Source organism: Falco biarmicus, chromosome 4 (genome assembly GCF_023638135.1).
Source record: "Falco biarmicus isolate bFalBia1 chromosome 4, bFalBia1.pri, whole genome shotgun sequence".
Classification (NCBI taxonomy): Eukaryota; Metazoa; Chordata; class Aves; order Falconiformes; family Falconidae; genus Falco; species Falco biarmicus.
Window position 1 is genome coordinate 39,205,979 of NC_079291.1, and position 18,496 is coordinate 39,224,474.

The window sequence follows — 18,496 nt, forward strand, 5'->3', positions numbered from 1 at the left end:
TTATACTTTGTTCTCTATTTTAGAAGCTTTATCGGTACTTGCTTCTCTGCGCAACTGCAAAATATAAGCAACAACATTTATTTATATTTTATCAAAGCATCTTCCTCAGTATGTTTTTGAAAATTAAAACACAGAATTTGTCACTGGACTGTAATATTAAGCAAAGTCTTTACAATGGACACATTCTAATCTCAACCCATCATCTGATCTATGTGGCTTAGATGTGTTGGATACACTGAGAATTGCATTTCATAAACTATATATTCTGCAAAATCAAACTATTATATGGCTGGTGATATTACAGCAATTTAAAAAATGCTATTTTAAAAAAGATTTGTACAATGCCCACATTGCGTTTGTTCAAATATATTTGCTCTATTAGGACCACAAATTACCAAACCATCAAACTATGTGTTTTGAACATAAAACCAACACAAGTAAAGAAACAAACCACTGCAATTTAATAGCAACAATCTCACTTTACAAGATAATAATGATGGAAACTTTGCAAAGGAATCTGAAAAAGAATGTAAGTAAAACTGACACATTTAAGACAACAGAAATCTGAAAATTAAATAACACAATAATTCTAGTATGCGGAAGTTTTAACCAGAATGTTTACTTGATGCAGCATTCTGATTAATAAGTCACACTGTATTACCAGAACTTACTGACATCTGATAAATACTATTCCTTTAAAGTACTATTTTTCTGTTCAGTGACCTTGCACTGACCGAGAATAAGTAACCCAGACCCCAGAGCCAGTTCACCTGTGGTCAGCAGCAAAATTTCCAAACAGAACAGGAAAGGACCTGGAATGCATGTGATGAGTACAACATAACTTACTGCTAATACAGTAACTTTAATATTCAGTGCACTCCACAAATATTATTTTAGATTTCTTTCACAACACATACCACTTCCAAACATGAATCGAAACAAAACAGAGGTTGTGGCTTTGTGGATGGAGAGGAGCACTGGCCTGGGAACTAAGAAATCGGGATTCAGTTGCTGGCTCAAGCCTAGACTCCCAGGTAAGACATTCAGTAAGACAGAAATTACAACATTGGCCTCCTAAGAAAACCTTGAAATCTACTGAAAAAAAGAGCAATGAATCCAAGTCAAGGCTTATTATTAAAAATCAAATAGGAACTATGTAATGCTTTCTGTAATCACTTTAGAGATTACATAATAATTTTTTAAGCGTGACTGCTGCTAATGCTGTGTAAAAATAATTCAATGAAACATGATAAACTGAATGTATAGGAAGGATTCCACAAGAGTGGAAGTCACATACTTTCCATTCTTTGAATTCATGAAGAAGTGAGAAGTGTGCAAGAAGTGTGAGTGCCTGGAGAAATCTCAGGAAGAAAACTGGTCCCACAGCAAGCATGACTCCATAAAGAATTTTTGTGATACCAGGATTTCATTTCCAAAGTCTTCAGTGACACTTAAGTAAACAGTTACATTTGTATCAAGATAGGGAGGATGCTTTTCTGAAAAGGAATCTAGATTTCAGTATTGACTGAATTTCATGAGGGCTGCATAAGTAAGTCACACAAGCATAAATATGCACAGCAAAAGCGAAACCAAAGTATTTTTCTTATTAAATAACATAATGTGATAACCACCAACAGAGGAAAAAATCCACAAAGATATTTTTTGCAGTTTATTTTCAATTATAATTTTTGGATAACCAAGCAGCTCTGCATGGAGAAAGCACAGAAGAGTCATTCTGGCACTTTTGGATAGTACATTATTATTATTTTTTTTTTTTCAAAATTTTTCTAGACACATTCAGTCCACTTGCTCGGTCTATAGTTCACTTTATATGAGCATGATTAGCTCTTATGATTCCAGAGGAAACTAACAATATATACAGTCAATGAAACTATCTTCTTGGCTACTCTGGGCCCTTTAAAATGTCTTCTAAGTCTATCCTGGCTAAACAGAATCCACAATATACATGATAGCTACAGAATACACTGTATTGAAATGAGAAATGCTCAGCACAAAATGGAACTCTTGGCATGCAGCTTAAAATAAAAGGTAGAAGTTCAGAAGTTTATAAAATCCCAAGTAGGGTCAATTAAAAGGAGTTAGCAAAAGAAGGGACTGTTCATTGTTACTGTAAAAAAGGCACTTTGAGTAAATGGGACCAGAATTAGAGGAATCTTAGTCGACACAAAGTTCAGTTTGGTTTCATAAAAAGGCTTCAATGCTAAGGGATGCTACTCAAGTTTCCTGCAGTTTTTCATTAAAATAAATTGCTGAGTAGTTTATAATAAAGGACATAAAATGTTTACAACCAACTTGTAAAATTAAGAAAAGCATAGTATAAGCAAAATATTACTAAAAGCAGCAATGCATAGCCTTTCATTGAGATAATGCACAATATTGGACACCATGTGTCAAACTCTTGTTTTTAAGATACTTTCAGTAGCATTATCAACATAAAATTGGCCTACGAAACAAAAGCTTTACCAGCTCCCATTCATAAGGAGATTGAGGTCATAAACTAACCAAAACAATTTGTCAGTATTTTCAACATCCTGGATGACCAATATCAAGTATATGGAATAACAATCACACTCTTTGTTCAGCTATCTCACCGGAGGCAGCTGTTAAATCAGAGGAATGATTTTAATTCTTTTCTAACATTTACACAGTAATGCATTTAAAAGTTCTTTCAAATGTTGCTCACCACAGTTTGTTTTTCTCTTTTCTCTCCACAACAAAAAAAAGAAGAAAAAAAATCAAGCACTTCCACAGAAAGAATATTTGGCAATTTTATACTCCACTGAATGGTGGATTTTCACAATAGCTCACTTCAGATTGAAAGTCATTAGTGGTCTTTCCTCTCGTTTCTGCCAAGGACTCTTCTTATCTTCACCTTGGTCATCTTCCTCCTCCTCCTCCTCCTCCTCCTCCTCATCTTGAACTGATGTTCTGTGTTCAGGACTAGTTAATGGCTCTGGTTTGGTATCCACAGTTCTTGTTTCCTCCTGCAGGCTGGGCAACTGCACACCACTTCTCTTACTAGTGCCTTCTAGTAGGCATCGTAGAGCATTGTCCTCAGGGCTACAAACTGCTGTTCCACACTCACTGCCGCTTTGGTCCATATCATCCAAGTACACAAGTTGTGTGTAAGCTGTGCTATCTGAAACCTTCCGCTCTCTCTGCTGGTGCTCTTGCACTGGTGGGTGACTCTGTGGCGCAGACAGATGATCTCCTCTTCCCTTTCGGGCAGATTTTGGCTCATTCATGTCAACACCAGAGTCCAAACTGGCATCGTTACTCCCATTCCTACCAGCTCTTTGGAGATCGATGTATGAATGTCTAACATGAGCATTTGAACGTCCATCTAGAGAAACAAACCATGCTCGAGGATGAGGCAATGGCTTCCCACCTCCTAATTCCATCAAAGCCTTTTCTGTAAGAAGCTGCACTTCGCTATTCATTTGAGCCAGGGATGCATCATTAAGTGAGGCAGGAATGGAAATAGATTCAGACATGGAAGCATTTTGTTGACTCCACTCAGCTGCACCTGCATCTTGCAAATGCTGCTGAGATATTGCTTGGGATGCTAACTGCTGGGGTTGCAGCTGCTGCGGGGGGTGCGGAAAAAGCCGTGCGTGAGGGTTAGGAAGCTCAGCCTGAAGTCTTTCTACATCAATCTGCTGGTCAGCTGGGACAACCAGTGGCTGGCTAACAAAAGGGTGTTCTCCTGGCAATTTCATGTAATGACCTGGGATGACCAGTGCAGGCAAAACTTTTCTGTAAACACTGTCATTGACTTGGTCAACAGAATTGCAGCAGATTAACTGACCTGGTCGAGGGAAAGATGTAGGTCTTTCAAGATGATCAACTGAACGAGACATCATACAATCAGCAGGTCTGCAGTCCAGCAGTTCTTTTTCAGGGGCAGAAGGTGTGGGGTATATTTGTTCCTGAATATTGTATTTGCTTCCAGTAGCAATATGGTTCATAGATACTTGAATTTCTCTCTCTTGCTTTTCAAATAAAGGCTGAGACAGCATAGCATTATAACTTCTCCTATATTCGTCTTTGATAGGGGACTCATAGCCTTCAGCTGTTTCTGTAGATTTTCTTGTCTTTAAAGGAAAACTATCTGCTGATTTATGGTAGTCTTTTCTTAGAGACCCACTGGGAGTCAGGTCATCCAAGGAAATTCTGCTCTTGTCTTTCTCCTTCTCAGAAAGCAGCTCCTCACGGGAGCTAAACTCCTGTGAAGTACTGAATGAGTGTTTGAGCATAGGTGTATGCATATCTGCTTCTCCACTAGGTGATACCATCTCCATGTGGACAGCACTGATTAATTCCTTTGCACCTGAGTTTTCAGTGTGTCCATTGCTAGCAACGGACAACCCGCCAGGGAATTCCGACTCGCGACGTGAAAATATTAAATTTATATGGGACATTGAGGTTGCTTGATCCTTCTTAGAAGTGTCCAGCGCTGTTGAAAGTTGCAGTTTCTTATGATGTTGACGTGGTCTTAAACATTTTCTTCTAGAAAAGCCGGTAACAAAAGAAGTTACACATTTATGACTGTTGTACACAGAAACAAGAGCAGCAAGTGTGTCTTAATGGGAGATTTCAAAACAGTGATTAGTATTAGGGGAATTGAGCTTTTATTACGTAACCTAACAATTAAAAGCTTATCCCAGCAGCAAAGATAAAATTAAAGAATAAGTAATGTCAACTGGGAAATATCTCAAGCACCAATTACAAATTGGAGCAAATGTCTGGAGGAGGCAAATACAAAATCACTCATTAATATACACTTGCTGATAGAAGTTTAACACACATTTTAATATAAGACTAATAGAAAGATCACTTGCGAATGCTTAACAGGTACAATGACAGAGATCTTGGACCTATGCCCATGTTTGACAGGAGGTTTTAAGAACATCTTACACAGAAAACACAGGTACAGGTGTGTGTGATTCATTCAACTACCATCCTACCCAATGAGTGATTATATACGCTGTACGTAACTAGGAACGTATGAAATTTTTTCTCACTGTTTCTTTCTTCTTCAAGTGATTGCTTGCTTCTTCCCCCCACCCCCCAAATTAAACGTGTTTCAATACAAAAGCTTTTAATATCATGAGCGCAAAACCCCTTTTATTGCCAACATGAACTATGTAGCCAGGATGGTGAATCTTACCTGCAATAATATAAAAGCAGACACAGCAAGACTAGAAGTATGAGAGCCATCCCTCCTAAAATTGCCAAAAGAAACATGGTGTGATAGCTGGTAATGTCGTGTGTTACAACGGGACCTGGAAGGCCAGAAAAGAGAATTTAGACCTGTAATAACCTGCAAACAGAAGAGGAACGACACTTAAACAAAGAGAGGGACATCTTCCCTTGTTATCAGGGTGCTAAGTGAGCAACACCACTGCTCATAGCCCTGGTGTCTATTGAGCAGACCATCTCTGGAGAAGGGAGCAAGTTGTGGAGAAAGCGTGTGCTGGTTTTCATGACTGCAAGGTTAAATAGATCATTTATCATATAGTTAGTTTCAATGGGAGCATGGATCAGTGAATGCTGCCTTCCAGGTCCTGATGCTAAAAGTGCACCAAAGCTCTCATCAGTGGAGAAAAGCCATCACAGCACGTTCCAGCACTGTACATGTAGCAGCACTGTGGCCAACAACTTCTCTTCAACAAAATTTGTGGTGCTTTGCACTAAACAGTGCATTCATTGGAAGATGTGTTGGTGCTCTGAAGTCTAGATCGAGCCAAGCCAAGCAGATCTTCAGCAGCTTTAAAAGACAGGCTACTAGTGAAACAGTGTTTTAGCTCCAGGTTTCAATAATGCTTAGTAAATGTTCTAACATACAAATGATGCACACAGGTGGACAGCATCCCTTCACAATTATGCATGTGTAACCCTGTTCGTTTGCAAAATCCTTGTCGTGATTTTGAAATAAAGGCCCAAATTTTCATCTTCAGGCAAGGAGGTACAGCACCAGCTGAGAGTAACATGCAGGCACTGTGAAGGACAGCAAACTTGGCCAACATTAAGGTTCTAGATCATGAGGTTTGTAAAAACCTTATCTTTGGATATTGAGTGGTCTGTAGAGCCACTTCTAGGAATACAAAGCTCATTTTTGTGCATTTTTTAGATAAGAAATCAAATAGATCCAATGAGGAGATAAAACAAGCAAAAAGTCATTAATCTCATTAAAAATAACATAAACTATATTGCATTTGGGAAACGTAAGTATTTATACATTGTGTCCCACCACTACCTTTACTTTACAGAACCGATTGATACTGTTGCTTCAGGACATTAAGCAAAAAGAAGAAAGGATAAATCACTTGAATTTTCATGAAAACATTGTTCTCATTGTAACAAAGTTTTAGGAACCCAGATCTATCCCTCAGAAAGAATGAGAAATAAAATACAAGTAGAAATTCTGCTGGTTAAGTTAGTTAAAGCTGCAAGGACAAATAAGCCTTCTCCTGTTGAGTTACAGGCCTCCTAACCTCAGTTACAGGCCCAGTTTCATTACTTCCTTGCAGCCTGGAACAGAGCTGAACTGTGAAATGTCTGGCTCAGAGCAGTCGCTTTTTCTTGAAGTACCATTATTTTGTAAAATTCCATTAAATTCAATATGATAGCTTATTCAGATCTGCACCTGCCTCTGAACTCTGTTCATCAATGAGTCAACTGAATATTCCAGCAGTTTCACTTAATAAAAACTCAAATAAAAAGCCTGCATATCATGAAACAACTTCATGGCATATACAAGCAGACTTTAAAAACAGTCCTCAAGTTAGAGTTTGTTTTCTTGGTTAGCTATAGTTTATTTAGCTTACACAGCCCAGGCAAGAATGTTTTCATTTCTACTGTATTTGGTTTTCATCCAGAAAACCTAATAAAGAAAAGCTGTAAGAGGAGCTTTTTTTTGTTTGATTGATTGGCTTGTCTATACACAGAGATATCTCTGATTATTGGTGGTCGAAGAACTAATACTAAGAAATCAGAGGCAGCCACAGACAGAAACAAGGAAGAGCAAGCTGCGACACTGATAACCTCCACAGGCACAGAAGTAGATATAATGCCTAGTTCAAAGCCATTTTCTACAGTTATGCCAAGAGGCTTGCAGATGGCAACTAGTCAGCTCATCTACTAATACCACTCTGCTAATACGCTTCCTAGAACTTCTATGCCAAGTTATTCATGGTATAAATTGATCAGTCATCAAGATGATACAAAGTATATAGTCAGGGCAAAATGGGCATCTTCAGAGTAAAGGAAAAAAAAAAAAAGTTGCAATTAATCAATCCATTAGTAAATGTCTAACCCAGGGTGACATTGGCCTTAGGTGAATCCATCTCTTTGGGGAGTTTCTTTACAGAAACTTCACAGTGTGTATTTTTCTACCTGCTGGAACACCAATACATTGATATTATGGGTCTCCTCGTTTTCTAGCAATGGCTCTACCAAGAAGTGGTGACATAAATGTATCAAAACAGGTACACTTTAAAAAGTCTCCCATTGAAATGACTCAGATTTTGAGCACAAGAGTTGCCCCCCACAATCCCCAAAAGATTTTAGCCCTTTACTTTCAGATTTCTGTTTTCTAATAATCCATTATTGATCAAGCTGTGGCATCTCAGATGAGGTCATTCTGAAAAATATAAACATTATATATGAATAAATAATTACTCTGTGCTGCGAATATCACTAAAATTAAATTCCATCTTACCTGGGATAGTAGGTGACATAGCTGCAACCCAGTAGCCCAGCTGAGGTGCAATGTAAGTCCAAGTCAACTGATTTCCTTCTTGTTGTACAAGGCCCAAACTACTCTTCAGCCATGTCCCTGTAAATGTAAAGGGTGTGGGAAGGTGTTACAGATATATGTGCACCTTCCTCTGCAAACGAGTGGGAAAGGGAGCAGTAACAAAGCCTATCAATGTGCTGTAGGGGTTGTGTGCATTGCTGTGAAATGGGAGATCATGCCTTTTTGTCACTGGCATTCGAGAGCTCCCACAGGCAGCCATCCCTGTGGCCTTCTCAGAAGCTTTGTACACAAAACCTATTTAAGATTAAATAAAACCATTACAAAAAGGGTTAAAAGAAATTACTTATTGTCATATTAGATTCCCCCTTTTTGAAGAAGGATATTCCCGAAGCTGATTATATGCAGACAGCCCACTTGAAAGCTGTATTTCAAGAGATGTCACATCTCCCAGACCACATGTGAGCTCTGCACACCACCTTTTGATCAGTTCTGGCTGTCAACTTCTAGAAGACTGAAGAAAATACTTCCTCAAAATATTATTTTTCCTATAAAGAAAACAAGTTTATGAACGTTACTGCCAATAAACATAGAATTAAGCTGCACCATCACTTTGATTCAGCAACATCGGCCATTCAGAATATGTACGCATCCAGGAACACTGTTTAGTAATAGATGATGATTTTTTAAAATTTGTTTCTCAAAGGAAATGTAATATTTTTTTAGAATTATCAAATGATCATTCAAAATTAATAAGATTGACAATTTTAAAACAATGTATTTAAGTTCTTTTTAAGTAGTCCAGATTGACAATCTGCACTAGTTGAGAACTGTTCTACTTTCAGAAGACAAATTTTGTTGCAAGAACTGGGCTACGAAAAACCTTTACAACTGGATCAGCTGTAACCCTTGTGTAATTCGTTAAGACCTCTGATTCTGGGGTTGTAAAAGAAAAAATTCACCTTTGTTTCTGATATATCAGATGTCCAGTATGGCTTGCAAACTGCTCCCGTATTCATTCTCCTTGAATGAAACACAGAATTGCTGGCCTAGTCACTGAGCACGGCCACGGGGAAGCCATCCCAGCACCAAGCAGCGTTTCCCAGAGCTGCAGCCCTAGCTTGGCATCTCCAGCGGGTGCCGTAACAGAAGGCATTAACTCGCTATGGAGGTTCTTCACATGCTTTGGTGGCTGCTACCAGTACAGCTGATCTGTGTACAAAGAAGGCATAAACCCCTCTGCACTTCTGTAGCGCAGCTCTGTATTTCTGTGCAAAGGGGGACAGAATGCTCTATTTCCTTCGCTAAGCTTCAAATTCCTACTTCAAAGGCAAGCTGAATTTTGTACTTGTGATTCCTTTTAAATAGTCTCCTACATGTAATTCCCGAAATGGTGCTTTTCCCCAGGCATCACTCAGGACTAAGCATGAGCATTTGTGGACGACAGCCACCTGAACACTCAGCTCTGTGTAGAACACACAGAAGAGATGCCGTTGCTGTTTTGTTTTTTAAATACCATTCAGATCTTGATGATTTCCTCTGTGTTCCTTAGATTGTCCATCTGTGCAAAGCCTGTACAGATGAGAACAGCTTTCTTTCTTTCTTTCTTTATTTCCTCTCTACGACTGATTTTTCCTGTGTAAGTACACCGTTGAAGTCCACCAGCTCTGGCTAATCATAAACCCATCTCAATATAGTGAAACATTTAGAAAAATACATGTTTGAGAGGATTTCTAGATCTAGGTGACTATTATTGCCAGATAGTGGCTGTATTTGCAACCAAACTGAATTTGCGGGCAACAAGGGAAAGGCATTACTGACTGTAGTGGGTTTGCATGACAAGGGTTTGATAGTGGGGGGCTACAGGGGTGGCTTCTGTGAGAAGATGCCAGAAGCTTCCCACACGTCCGATGGAGCCAATGCCACCTGGCTCCAGGATGGACATGCCACTGGCCAAGGCCGAGTTAATCAGTGACAGTGGTAGCACCTCTGGGATACCTTTTAAGGAAAAAAAAAAATCTGCACCAGCAAGTTGAGACTGTGAGAGCAACCACTCTGCAGACACCAGGTCAGTGCAGAAGGAGGCAGGAGCAGCTCCAGGCACTGGAGCAGAGATTCCCCGGCAGCCCCTGGCGAAGCCCATGGTGAGGCGGGCTGTGCCCCTCAGCCCAGGGAGGTCCATGGTGGAGCAGACACCCACCTGCAGCATGTGGACCCCACGCTGGAGCAGGTAGATATGGAGGAGGAGGCTGTGACCCCTGGGAAGCCCGTGCTGGAGCAGGTTTGCTGGCAGGACTTGTGACCCTGCAGAGGACCCACGCTGGAGCAGTTCATGAAGAACTGCAGCCCACAGGAAGGACTCACATTGGAGAAGTTCATGGAGAACTGTCTCCCACGGGAGGGACCCCACACTGAAGCAGGGGGAAGAGTGTGAGGAGGAAGGAGCAGCAGAGACAGCTGTGATGAACTGACCGTAACCCCCATTCCTCCTTCCCCTGCACCACCTGGGGGGAGGAGGCAGAGAAATCAGGAATTAAGTTAAGCCTGGGAAGAAGGGAGGGGTGGGGGAAAAGTGTTTTTCTGATACAAATGGTAGTAAATTGAACTAATTTTTCCCTAGTTGAGTCTGTTTTGCCCATGACAGTAACTGCTGAGTGATCTCCCTGTCCTTATCTCGACCCACAAGCTTTTTGTTGTATTTTCTCTCCCCTGTCTGGCTGAAGAGGGGAGCAACAGAGTGGTTTTGGTGGGCACCTGGCATTCAGCCAGGGTCAAACTACCGCACTGATGTAATTTTCAGTTTTCCAAGTATAATTTCCAGTCTGTATATGAAATAACAACTATTGCTACCCTAAAGAAGGTCACACAAGACAAGTAATTTTGATTCACACTACCAAAAGGACGACAATCTGTATGCACAGATTTGCACATATGGCATCCATAACTGTCGTATCAGAACACCTTGATGTAGCCATTAGTTTACCTCTTTTAGGGAAACTTTATCAGGAATAATAGAATGGAATTGTCCACAGTTATGTGTGAAGTTTCTGGAAAAACTAGGAGAAGTAGATTCATTTTTTCCACTAAGACAGCCAGTATCCCTTCAGATTTTCTACCCGTGCACTTTTGGGGAGGATGTCATACTAATAGCTCTGAACCACAAGATGAAAAATAGCCCATAGAGTCAAAAACTGCTTCTGTCTTGTGCCTAAAATGCCATTTGGTAAGACAACTCCTGTAAGCTTTAACTTTGTAATTTTTTTTTCTGCAAGGTTCAGATAACAAGAATGCAACTATGTGAAACAAAATGTTAAGACTAGAAAAGATATAAAAGTGCTGATTTAAAAAAAAGAATGGAAGGACCTGGGTGATGAATTCATCATGCTTCCCATACTTCTCTTACTACCTCTAAGCCTGCTAAATACACACACAAGCAGAACGCATACGTACATAATTAAGCAAAGTTCATTATCTTTGTAGTCTATTTTTATAGCTACCTCCTTAAGCAGAAGCTATTATTGATTCCCTCACTAGGGGGAACTTTCGTCCAGCTTGCCTTATTCACATCACACTGCATTCTGATGAACGCCATCCTCCTAATGTCTCTTTAAAAGCCTTTTGCCCAGTAACACTGTGCTTGCATAATGCAGCGATCAAGAAGCTAACAGAAGCTGCACTCATTGCTGGGAGCAGAGCTCAGCTGCCATCCTGCCAAACAACCAACAGCTCAGATTGCTCATATTTTAGCAATGAAAGGAATCCCGGTATTTGCAACGGAAGCAGACAATAGCATCTACTGCACAAGGTCAGTCAGGTTTCATCATTGCCTTCTGCTCGTTTAAGTCACCTGTTTTTGCTAATCACTGGATATAATCGAGGAAATGTATTGGTCTGTCTAACACTAGGGAAAAATGGAATTCCCTCACTTTGTTATGGACAGGTAAGACTTTCAAAAGTGTAACAGATATACTCAATATTGGTCATCTTTAAAGAAGAGTGACAAAGCTTTCCTTGACCATACCCTACACACTAGGATGTGAAGACAGCCAGAAAAGAATTACTTTTGAAATGACACTGTCCCAAGTTCCTTCATCAGGACAACACCAAGTGCAGGTTCCTGGGAACAATGGGTACACAACCTTTTTAAATACTTTCATAGTCCAACACTTTGGTGATAAACCCACCTCTTATAATGCTACCATCTCTTACCAATAGTCCACTAATGAAACAGAGCACCCTCCTTGCGGTGGGATGAAGAGAATAAAGAACTCAGTCCTTCAGAACAGCAATGGCAGAACAGGTTTGAGCAGAAACAGTTGAAACATGAAGTCCTGTATCATTTCTTGTGTGATCAAATAGTTGAAAGCCAAGACAGTATTACTGAAGGGAACTGATGTGCCTTCAGTATGCTGCAAATCCACTGGGGCATTTCCAGGTATCTCTTATATTACATCCTTTATAGGTTCTAATATCCTGGTGCTTTTCAACTATCATTAAACACCAAGCAGTGTTCTTGTAGATCCCTACATGCAATGCCTTGCTGTAATGACTAATGGTCGGACCTTCTATGGAGCAAAACCCAACTGCATTGTACTTACTGGCTATACTCCTAGTGTTTCAAGCTGCCTTGAGTAAGCAAGAGTTCATTGCTATGCAGCCTTAAGAATGAATTCCCTATCCCATCCCAGATTCTTCCTTGCAGCAGTATACAAGACGTTTTCCTGTTCTAAAAATGCAGCTAGTTACGCTCTGCATCCTCACATACTTGTTCTTGTAAGCAAGGGAGGAGAGCGAGGGGCAGTGAGTAAAGAACTTCCATTTTTCTGTCCATTCCTACCCTGCAAATGGAGTAAGAGCAAGCAGTATTAATTTTTTTTCCCTGTGTAGGCAGGATTACAACTGCAGGAGAACTAAGCAGAAGGACTTAGGAGGGAAGAGAGGTCTTACCCCCTGCATGGCTGTGTTATGGTAATTTAATTTGTTACTCTCCCAATATCCCATAACATCTACTTCCTCCCCGCCCAACTCAGCACAAACAACTAGCTTCACTGCTTATTCAGTTTTGTACGTGATGTGCAGTAACAGTTAACAAGAAATACAGGATTATAAATAAAAAGCAGTACACATAACTGCATGTAATGGAACTGATCATTTTTGTTTGGGACTGATTGTGTAGCTCCAAAGAAAACTTGTCAATGCATCTTTGGAGTAGAAACAGCAAGTTCAGTACAGTTTGTAAGCACTGCATGATTTGGGCCAATTTGCCATTAATACTTAAAGAGTGTCTGATGCTTCACGGAAAGCTTCTATATATAGAGACATTCTTGCTTATAGATCATTTTTACATTTTTCTTCCTCTTTTTCCTCTATTACTACTCAGCGGAGCCAACATGCTGATCCAGGATTCAAGTCAGGGGAGCTGTCTCCTGGCTCAAACTAATGACAGGAGGAGAACCAAGATGTTTCTTAACTCTTTCCTCACCAAAATTATATTTAGTGTTACTGACTTTTTGGAATAAATGGTGTCATTTAACAAATTTCTTCTTTAAAAGCTTATAAAGCAGCTACCCAGCCTCCTTTGTTGTGTATGGAAGCAAGGTAAGAGAACTAACATCATTAATACTACAAAGAATGCAAAAGTGAAAGTACATGAAAAGAAATACAAATCAAAACCCAATCAGATAAAAGACAGCTGACCTACATCTGGCTGCAACAATACCCGAATATCGGTTGAAGATTTCAGCAGAGCAGAAGAAATAAATTCTGCTAGAGAGAAGCATCTTAATACTTCGCAGTAAGTTTGATTTTGATGAACATGCTTATTTATCTTAGGCAGCTTTTAGTACTTGCCAATGGGGGCAAGAACGTGTTATCATAAGTAAATTTAACAGCAAAAGGTTTGCACATTAAATCTCCGTTTCAACACACATGCCGCACTAAAAATGTCTTTTTGTAATTTAATTTAGTTTACTTCTAAATCAGACTGAAAAATGGCACTTTCATCAAGGAGAGTGTCCAGATGGGCAGCTACTGCAGAAAAGCCATTACAGAACAGCTATTCAACTATCTCCCTGCACAATTATGTTGCTGCACGTACAGCCAGTCTGCCCAAAAAAGAGATGTCCTATTGTCTTTAAAGACACTAACTACTCCATGTGACAGCTTGCTGGATCCAGGCAGCACAAATGGATCTGTTTTTGTAGTCTAGATGCACGATGCCTCTGAATAAGACATTACTTCCATATTTTACAGCTAGACCTTATTATTTTAAATTAATCTGCAGTGAAATCCAGGGAATCGTATGCTTCTCTGGCTTCCATGTGTGAGACCATGCACGCTGACAATCCCATGCTGCTCCAGCCCAAGCAAACGGCAAACTTCCTACTGGCCTACGTGAGGCAGGACCGCACTTCATGCAGGCAGGACTGCCACACCAGGCCATCTGCTCTAGAGACACGCATATGACTCCTATTAAAGCCAAGAAGAAAGGAGACAAATCCCCCTCTTGTGTGCTGGCTGTGAGGGGAGTTTGCACGATGGCACTCCAGCACAGAACTCTGCTCACTGGGAGGATGTACAACACTGCTTACTTCAGGTTTAACTTTCCAAGCTGACCATTTCAGAGCCTCCCAGATCATTACTGCTGCAGTGACTCCTGAGGACTTTGATTGTGTATTCTTCCTATCACTGATCAAAACAGTTCTGGTAAATGACTGCCAGAGGAGCGTGCTGTAGTCAGCAGCTTCCCCTAAGGACAGTCATGAAGTCAAAATATTGTCAGTGTTTAAATATACGGTAGCGATGGTGCTTTTTTTCCATAAATTACTTTTACATGTGAGCTTTTGGTAGGAAACTCTTCCATTGATCAAATACTGTTTGCTTTTTGTTTTGTTTCTTGTATCTGGTGATGGGATCATCCAATCCCACTCAAGCAGGGAACTAAAATTGTGCTACTTACAGCATGAATTATTTCCATCCAATAGGTTTGACAAATAAGAGGATTTAATTAGCCAGAAAGCAAATTAAGCATAATCCCATTATATAATTTATTTTTATTCAGAAGATTATCTACCCTGGACAAAAGAATTTTGGAAAGAAAGATACTTTTAACTGTAATACTTAATAGCATAGATGTTTTAAATAAATATTCCTTACTAAGAAGTGCTTTTCTTTCAGCATGGATTTCTTCTGTGATGTCTATGATGTCTTAGGCAGAGATTCACAGTTAAACGGAGATATATGTGTCAAAAGGAATGAGGCAGGTTGTTATCAGGTAGAGTGTGAGACAGCAAATGATATTCAAAGCATACTAACAGTGTTCCTAGAAGTAATTGATTTAGACACTTCAAATGGCAATGTTATAACGTAGAGTTAATCAAGGTTAAGTTTGTGAAAATAACTTCCTAAAGCATGTTCTGACATACATAAATTGTAGCTTTTCATTCTACTTGCTGAAAGCTGCTTATCAGATTACTTCTTCCAAACAAAAATCACCTCTAATCTGTATCAGCACAGGAAGTTTTACTACAAAAGGATGGGGTTATTGGTTTTACTTTTGTTCATGTTCTAAAATGCTGAAGGCACTAACAGTGGAAGCTGAAAAATTCCTTCTTGAATATTGATAGAGATTACTCTCCTCCTCCCCATCCCCCAATACACACGGGTTTAAAAATTTGTAGCATTTAAGTTAATATTACAATTTTGGTTTTGGAGTTGCTAGGCAACATCAAAAAATAAACGTCCTTGCTCTGAGCTCATACCTTCATTATTCTTCCACTCTTACAGAATTTGCTACACAAGTCTTCCAGGGCTAAATCCTGCTACTGTTCTAGCAGCACCACCGTTATTTGGTGTACTCTAAGGGAAAAGCTTTTAACATCATACCTTGAAGATTTTTGCAAGGAAGTCTAATGGTTCAATTTGTTACTTGTGTCTGAGAAGCTGTGTAGTCTTTGCCATCTCTACTCCTACATCACCTATCAAGCGTTTAACAAAAAAACATGCCAGTTTTCATTATTTAATAATTTTAATTACGTCTGGGTAGAAGACAGGGCACACTGAGAACTGCTTGCATTGCTTTGGTCCCCTTAGCAGTTCCTTCCAGAATGCCAGAACAGAAGAGACTATTAAAGAAAACTACTTCCATACATAATTACTGGTTAACAATTGCATTTCAAAAGTGAAAGCTTAGTTATGCTTGCTGGACCACCATTGCTAGTTACTGGTATATGTGAAAGATGCTGCCCTTAATACTCGCTGTATCACATTATTAATCACATTCAGTCAGTTATTGACAAAATTATTAGAACAAGTAATAAATAAAAGCACAAGGCAATTCAAAACACTGCATGCCTTCTCCTTCATTCAGCCTCACATCACGCTCACATTCAGTTTCTATTTCTCAGGCTGGAACTGGAAGCAGACACACAAGAGATTTGACCTACCATCCCCAAGGCCACAGAGGAAGGCTGGCCCAGGTCCTCCTCAGCCTCTTCCAGCCCCACCCAGAGAGTTCACACTCCTGCTCTGAGCACTCCTGCCTCTATTTCCACCGATCTCCAAGTCCTCTCCAACTCAAGCAGCTGCACAAGAACAATGGTCTTTTCTCCACTTCTGATATTTTGATGTCCACCTCTTCCCACCTCCTACTGCATGCCCTCTGTAGGTGGAGCAACAGGGCCATCTACGTGATACAACGGAAGGTCCATTACTAAACCCTGTTCCCAGAAGCCACACTATTTGTTTTCAGTTTTATTTCCTTGGCTACATAATAGTAGATTATTTGCATATATCGCTACTTTGGCACCAACCCGATTATACTTCAGCATCCTCTTAAGCTCCACCATCATGCCATACCATGTCTGCTTTGCCAAAAACGCAGCTCAGATGGTATATAAGATGGGGAGAGATTGCATAATCCATTCACATCACTTTCGCATATGTAAACCACAACATCCACTTAAAAATCAACCTACATATTGATAAACAAGCACAACTGCCTCCTGTGATCCACCACACCGCTCCAGAGGAATCACGATAGTGAGAACATACCTCAGTGAGCTACACAGTGAAGCATCAGAGGAAGAGCTTCTTTTCCTCTCAATGCTGAGGTCTGTCTACTACTATGCAATTATATCTGCACCTATTATGTAGATGTCATACGTGGTAAAAAGCTGGGTTTGGTAGCTGCCATTTCTATGGCAACACACAAAATATGAAATTCTTTGAGAGCAGTTAGTTAGAAATCTGTATTCCTCAGTAGTGTTTAAGAATAATTTAACCTTTACAGCTGCGATAAAAAAGGAAGTAAAATCAAATTGTCAAGGAACTTGTGAACTACAGAAATAGTGTAACTATGAATTTTGTGGAGGTTTGGTTTTCTCCTTGTAATTTGCAAATAAATATTACCAATTAATCTGATCTAGAACCAAATGTTCTGGATCTGATTATATCAAATTCAACCTTTTGGGAGCAGGGTGTGTGTTTTCCTGAAACATCCATTCCTCACATGTAGAAAACCCAATAAAACCCACACAGAAGTGCATGAAGACCCAGGTCATGTGCACAGATGCGTGTAGTCCAAATGCAGGCCATCTGTCTGAGCTCAGAGGCATGTACTCATACCCAGTGTCAGATCTAACAACAGACTGCAAAAGTTTTTGTTAAATGATTATTTTCTATCTCTCATGCAGTGTATGAATGTGATGGCAATCAGAAGTTAACCAAATTCACACCAAAAAGGAATATGTTTTATTTTTAAGCTATGAAAATATAAGTAATTCTTTTCTTTGGATGGGTTATCATTGCTACCACGTGGGAAGCTTAAATCAAAGACTTTTACAAATAATGTGCAGTGAACTAGACAGGTCGATGTACAGTAACCCGCTTACATTTTCTGCCTGACAGCAGCTGTTGCTCTTTCCCTATAAACACTATGAACAAAACCCAAGAATCATTTTACCTCCACAAAATACAGCAAAACCATACTGCAGTCAAGTTTAAGTAGGCACCAATACTGTTTATACATGAGCCTATCATCACAGCTTCTTTTGAGCACAGAAAACATTATCTCCATTTTGCTGAGAAAGGAACATCAGGAAATTCTGACTCTACAAAAAATCAATGGAAATTCTACCATTGAAGGCAGGACGTCATCCAGAAAAAGTAAGTACCAGATTTCCAAATGTATTTAGAAATCTATTATGGCATTAAATGCAATCAGAAAGCACTGACCAAGCACAGCAGAGTACATAAAGTATTATGCTTTATAAAGCTATAAAAAGAGTTCTTCAAGATACTCTTCTCCGTATTCTGCCATTGCTTTACATTAAAACATGGTTGAGATTGCAGGCACTGGGGAAACATCCTCCTCTGTGAAGAAGCCAGTAGTTTAGAGACAGCAAGGTCACGTCAAAGATGTACACCAAGTGTTCAGGGAGGAGGAAGAACAGAGAAACAGTACTCTGAACTTCATTTGCACATAGTGCATGAGAAGTAACACATTTTAAGAAGGAAGAGCAAAAGGGTGGAGGTTTATCTCCTTCACTCCCAGAGGCCTTTGCCAGTGTTGGAAATATTTTCCTGTTACTTGGTGGGATTAATAAACTAGCAGATGCATCAATATTGTCACCAAAAAATAAATCCAAATTCCATATTATGCACTCTGTAATATTTGGTAATATTTTGAAGTCCTTCATACAGCTGTAGATGTGGATC

General features: G+C 39.7%; 1 protein-coding gene across 5 annotated transcripts in view; it reads right to left on the reverse strand.

The window, feature by feature from the left end:
- Positions 1-438: 438 nt before the first annotated feature.
- FAM171A1 (family with sequence similarity 171 member A1) overlaps positions 439-18,496 on the reverse strand; it is a 98,374-nt gene continuing 80,316 nt past the window's right edge. For all 5 annotated transcript variants that reach the window (XM_056336486.1, XM_056336483.1, XM_056336485.1 and 2 more), the window contains 3 exons: positions 7,745-7,861; positions 5,192-5,306; positions 439-4,530 (listed from right to left, as the gene is read on the reverse strand). In XM_056336486.1, the coding sequence (XP_056192461.1) occupies positions 2,826-4,530; positions 5,192-5,306; positions 7,745-7,861 (1,937 nt within the window). In that variant the 3' untranslated portion in view covers positions 439-2,825. The remainder of the gene's footprint in view (positions 4,531-5,191; positions 5,307-7,744; positions 7,862-18,496) is intronic.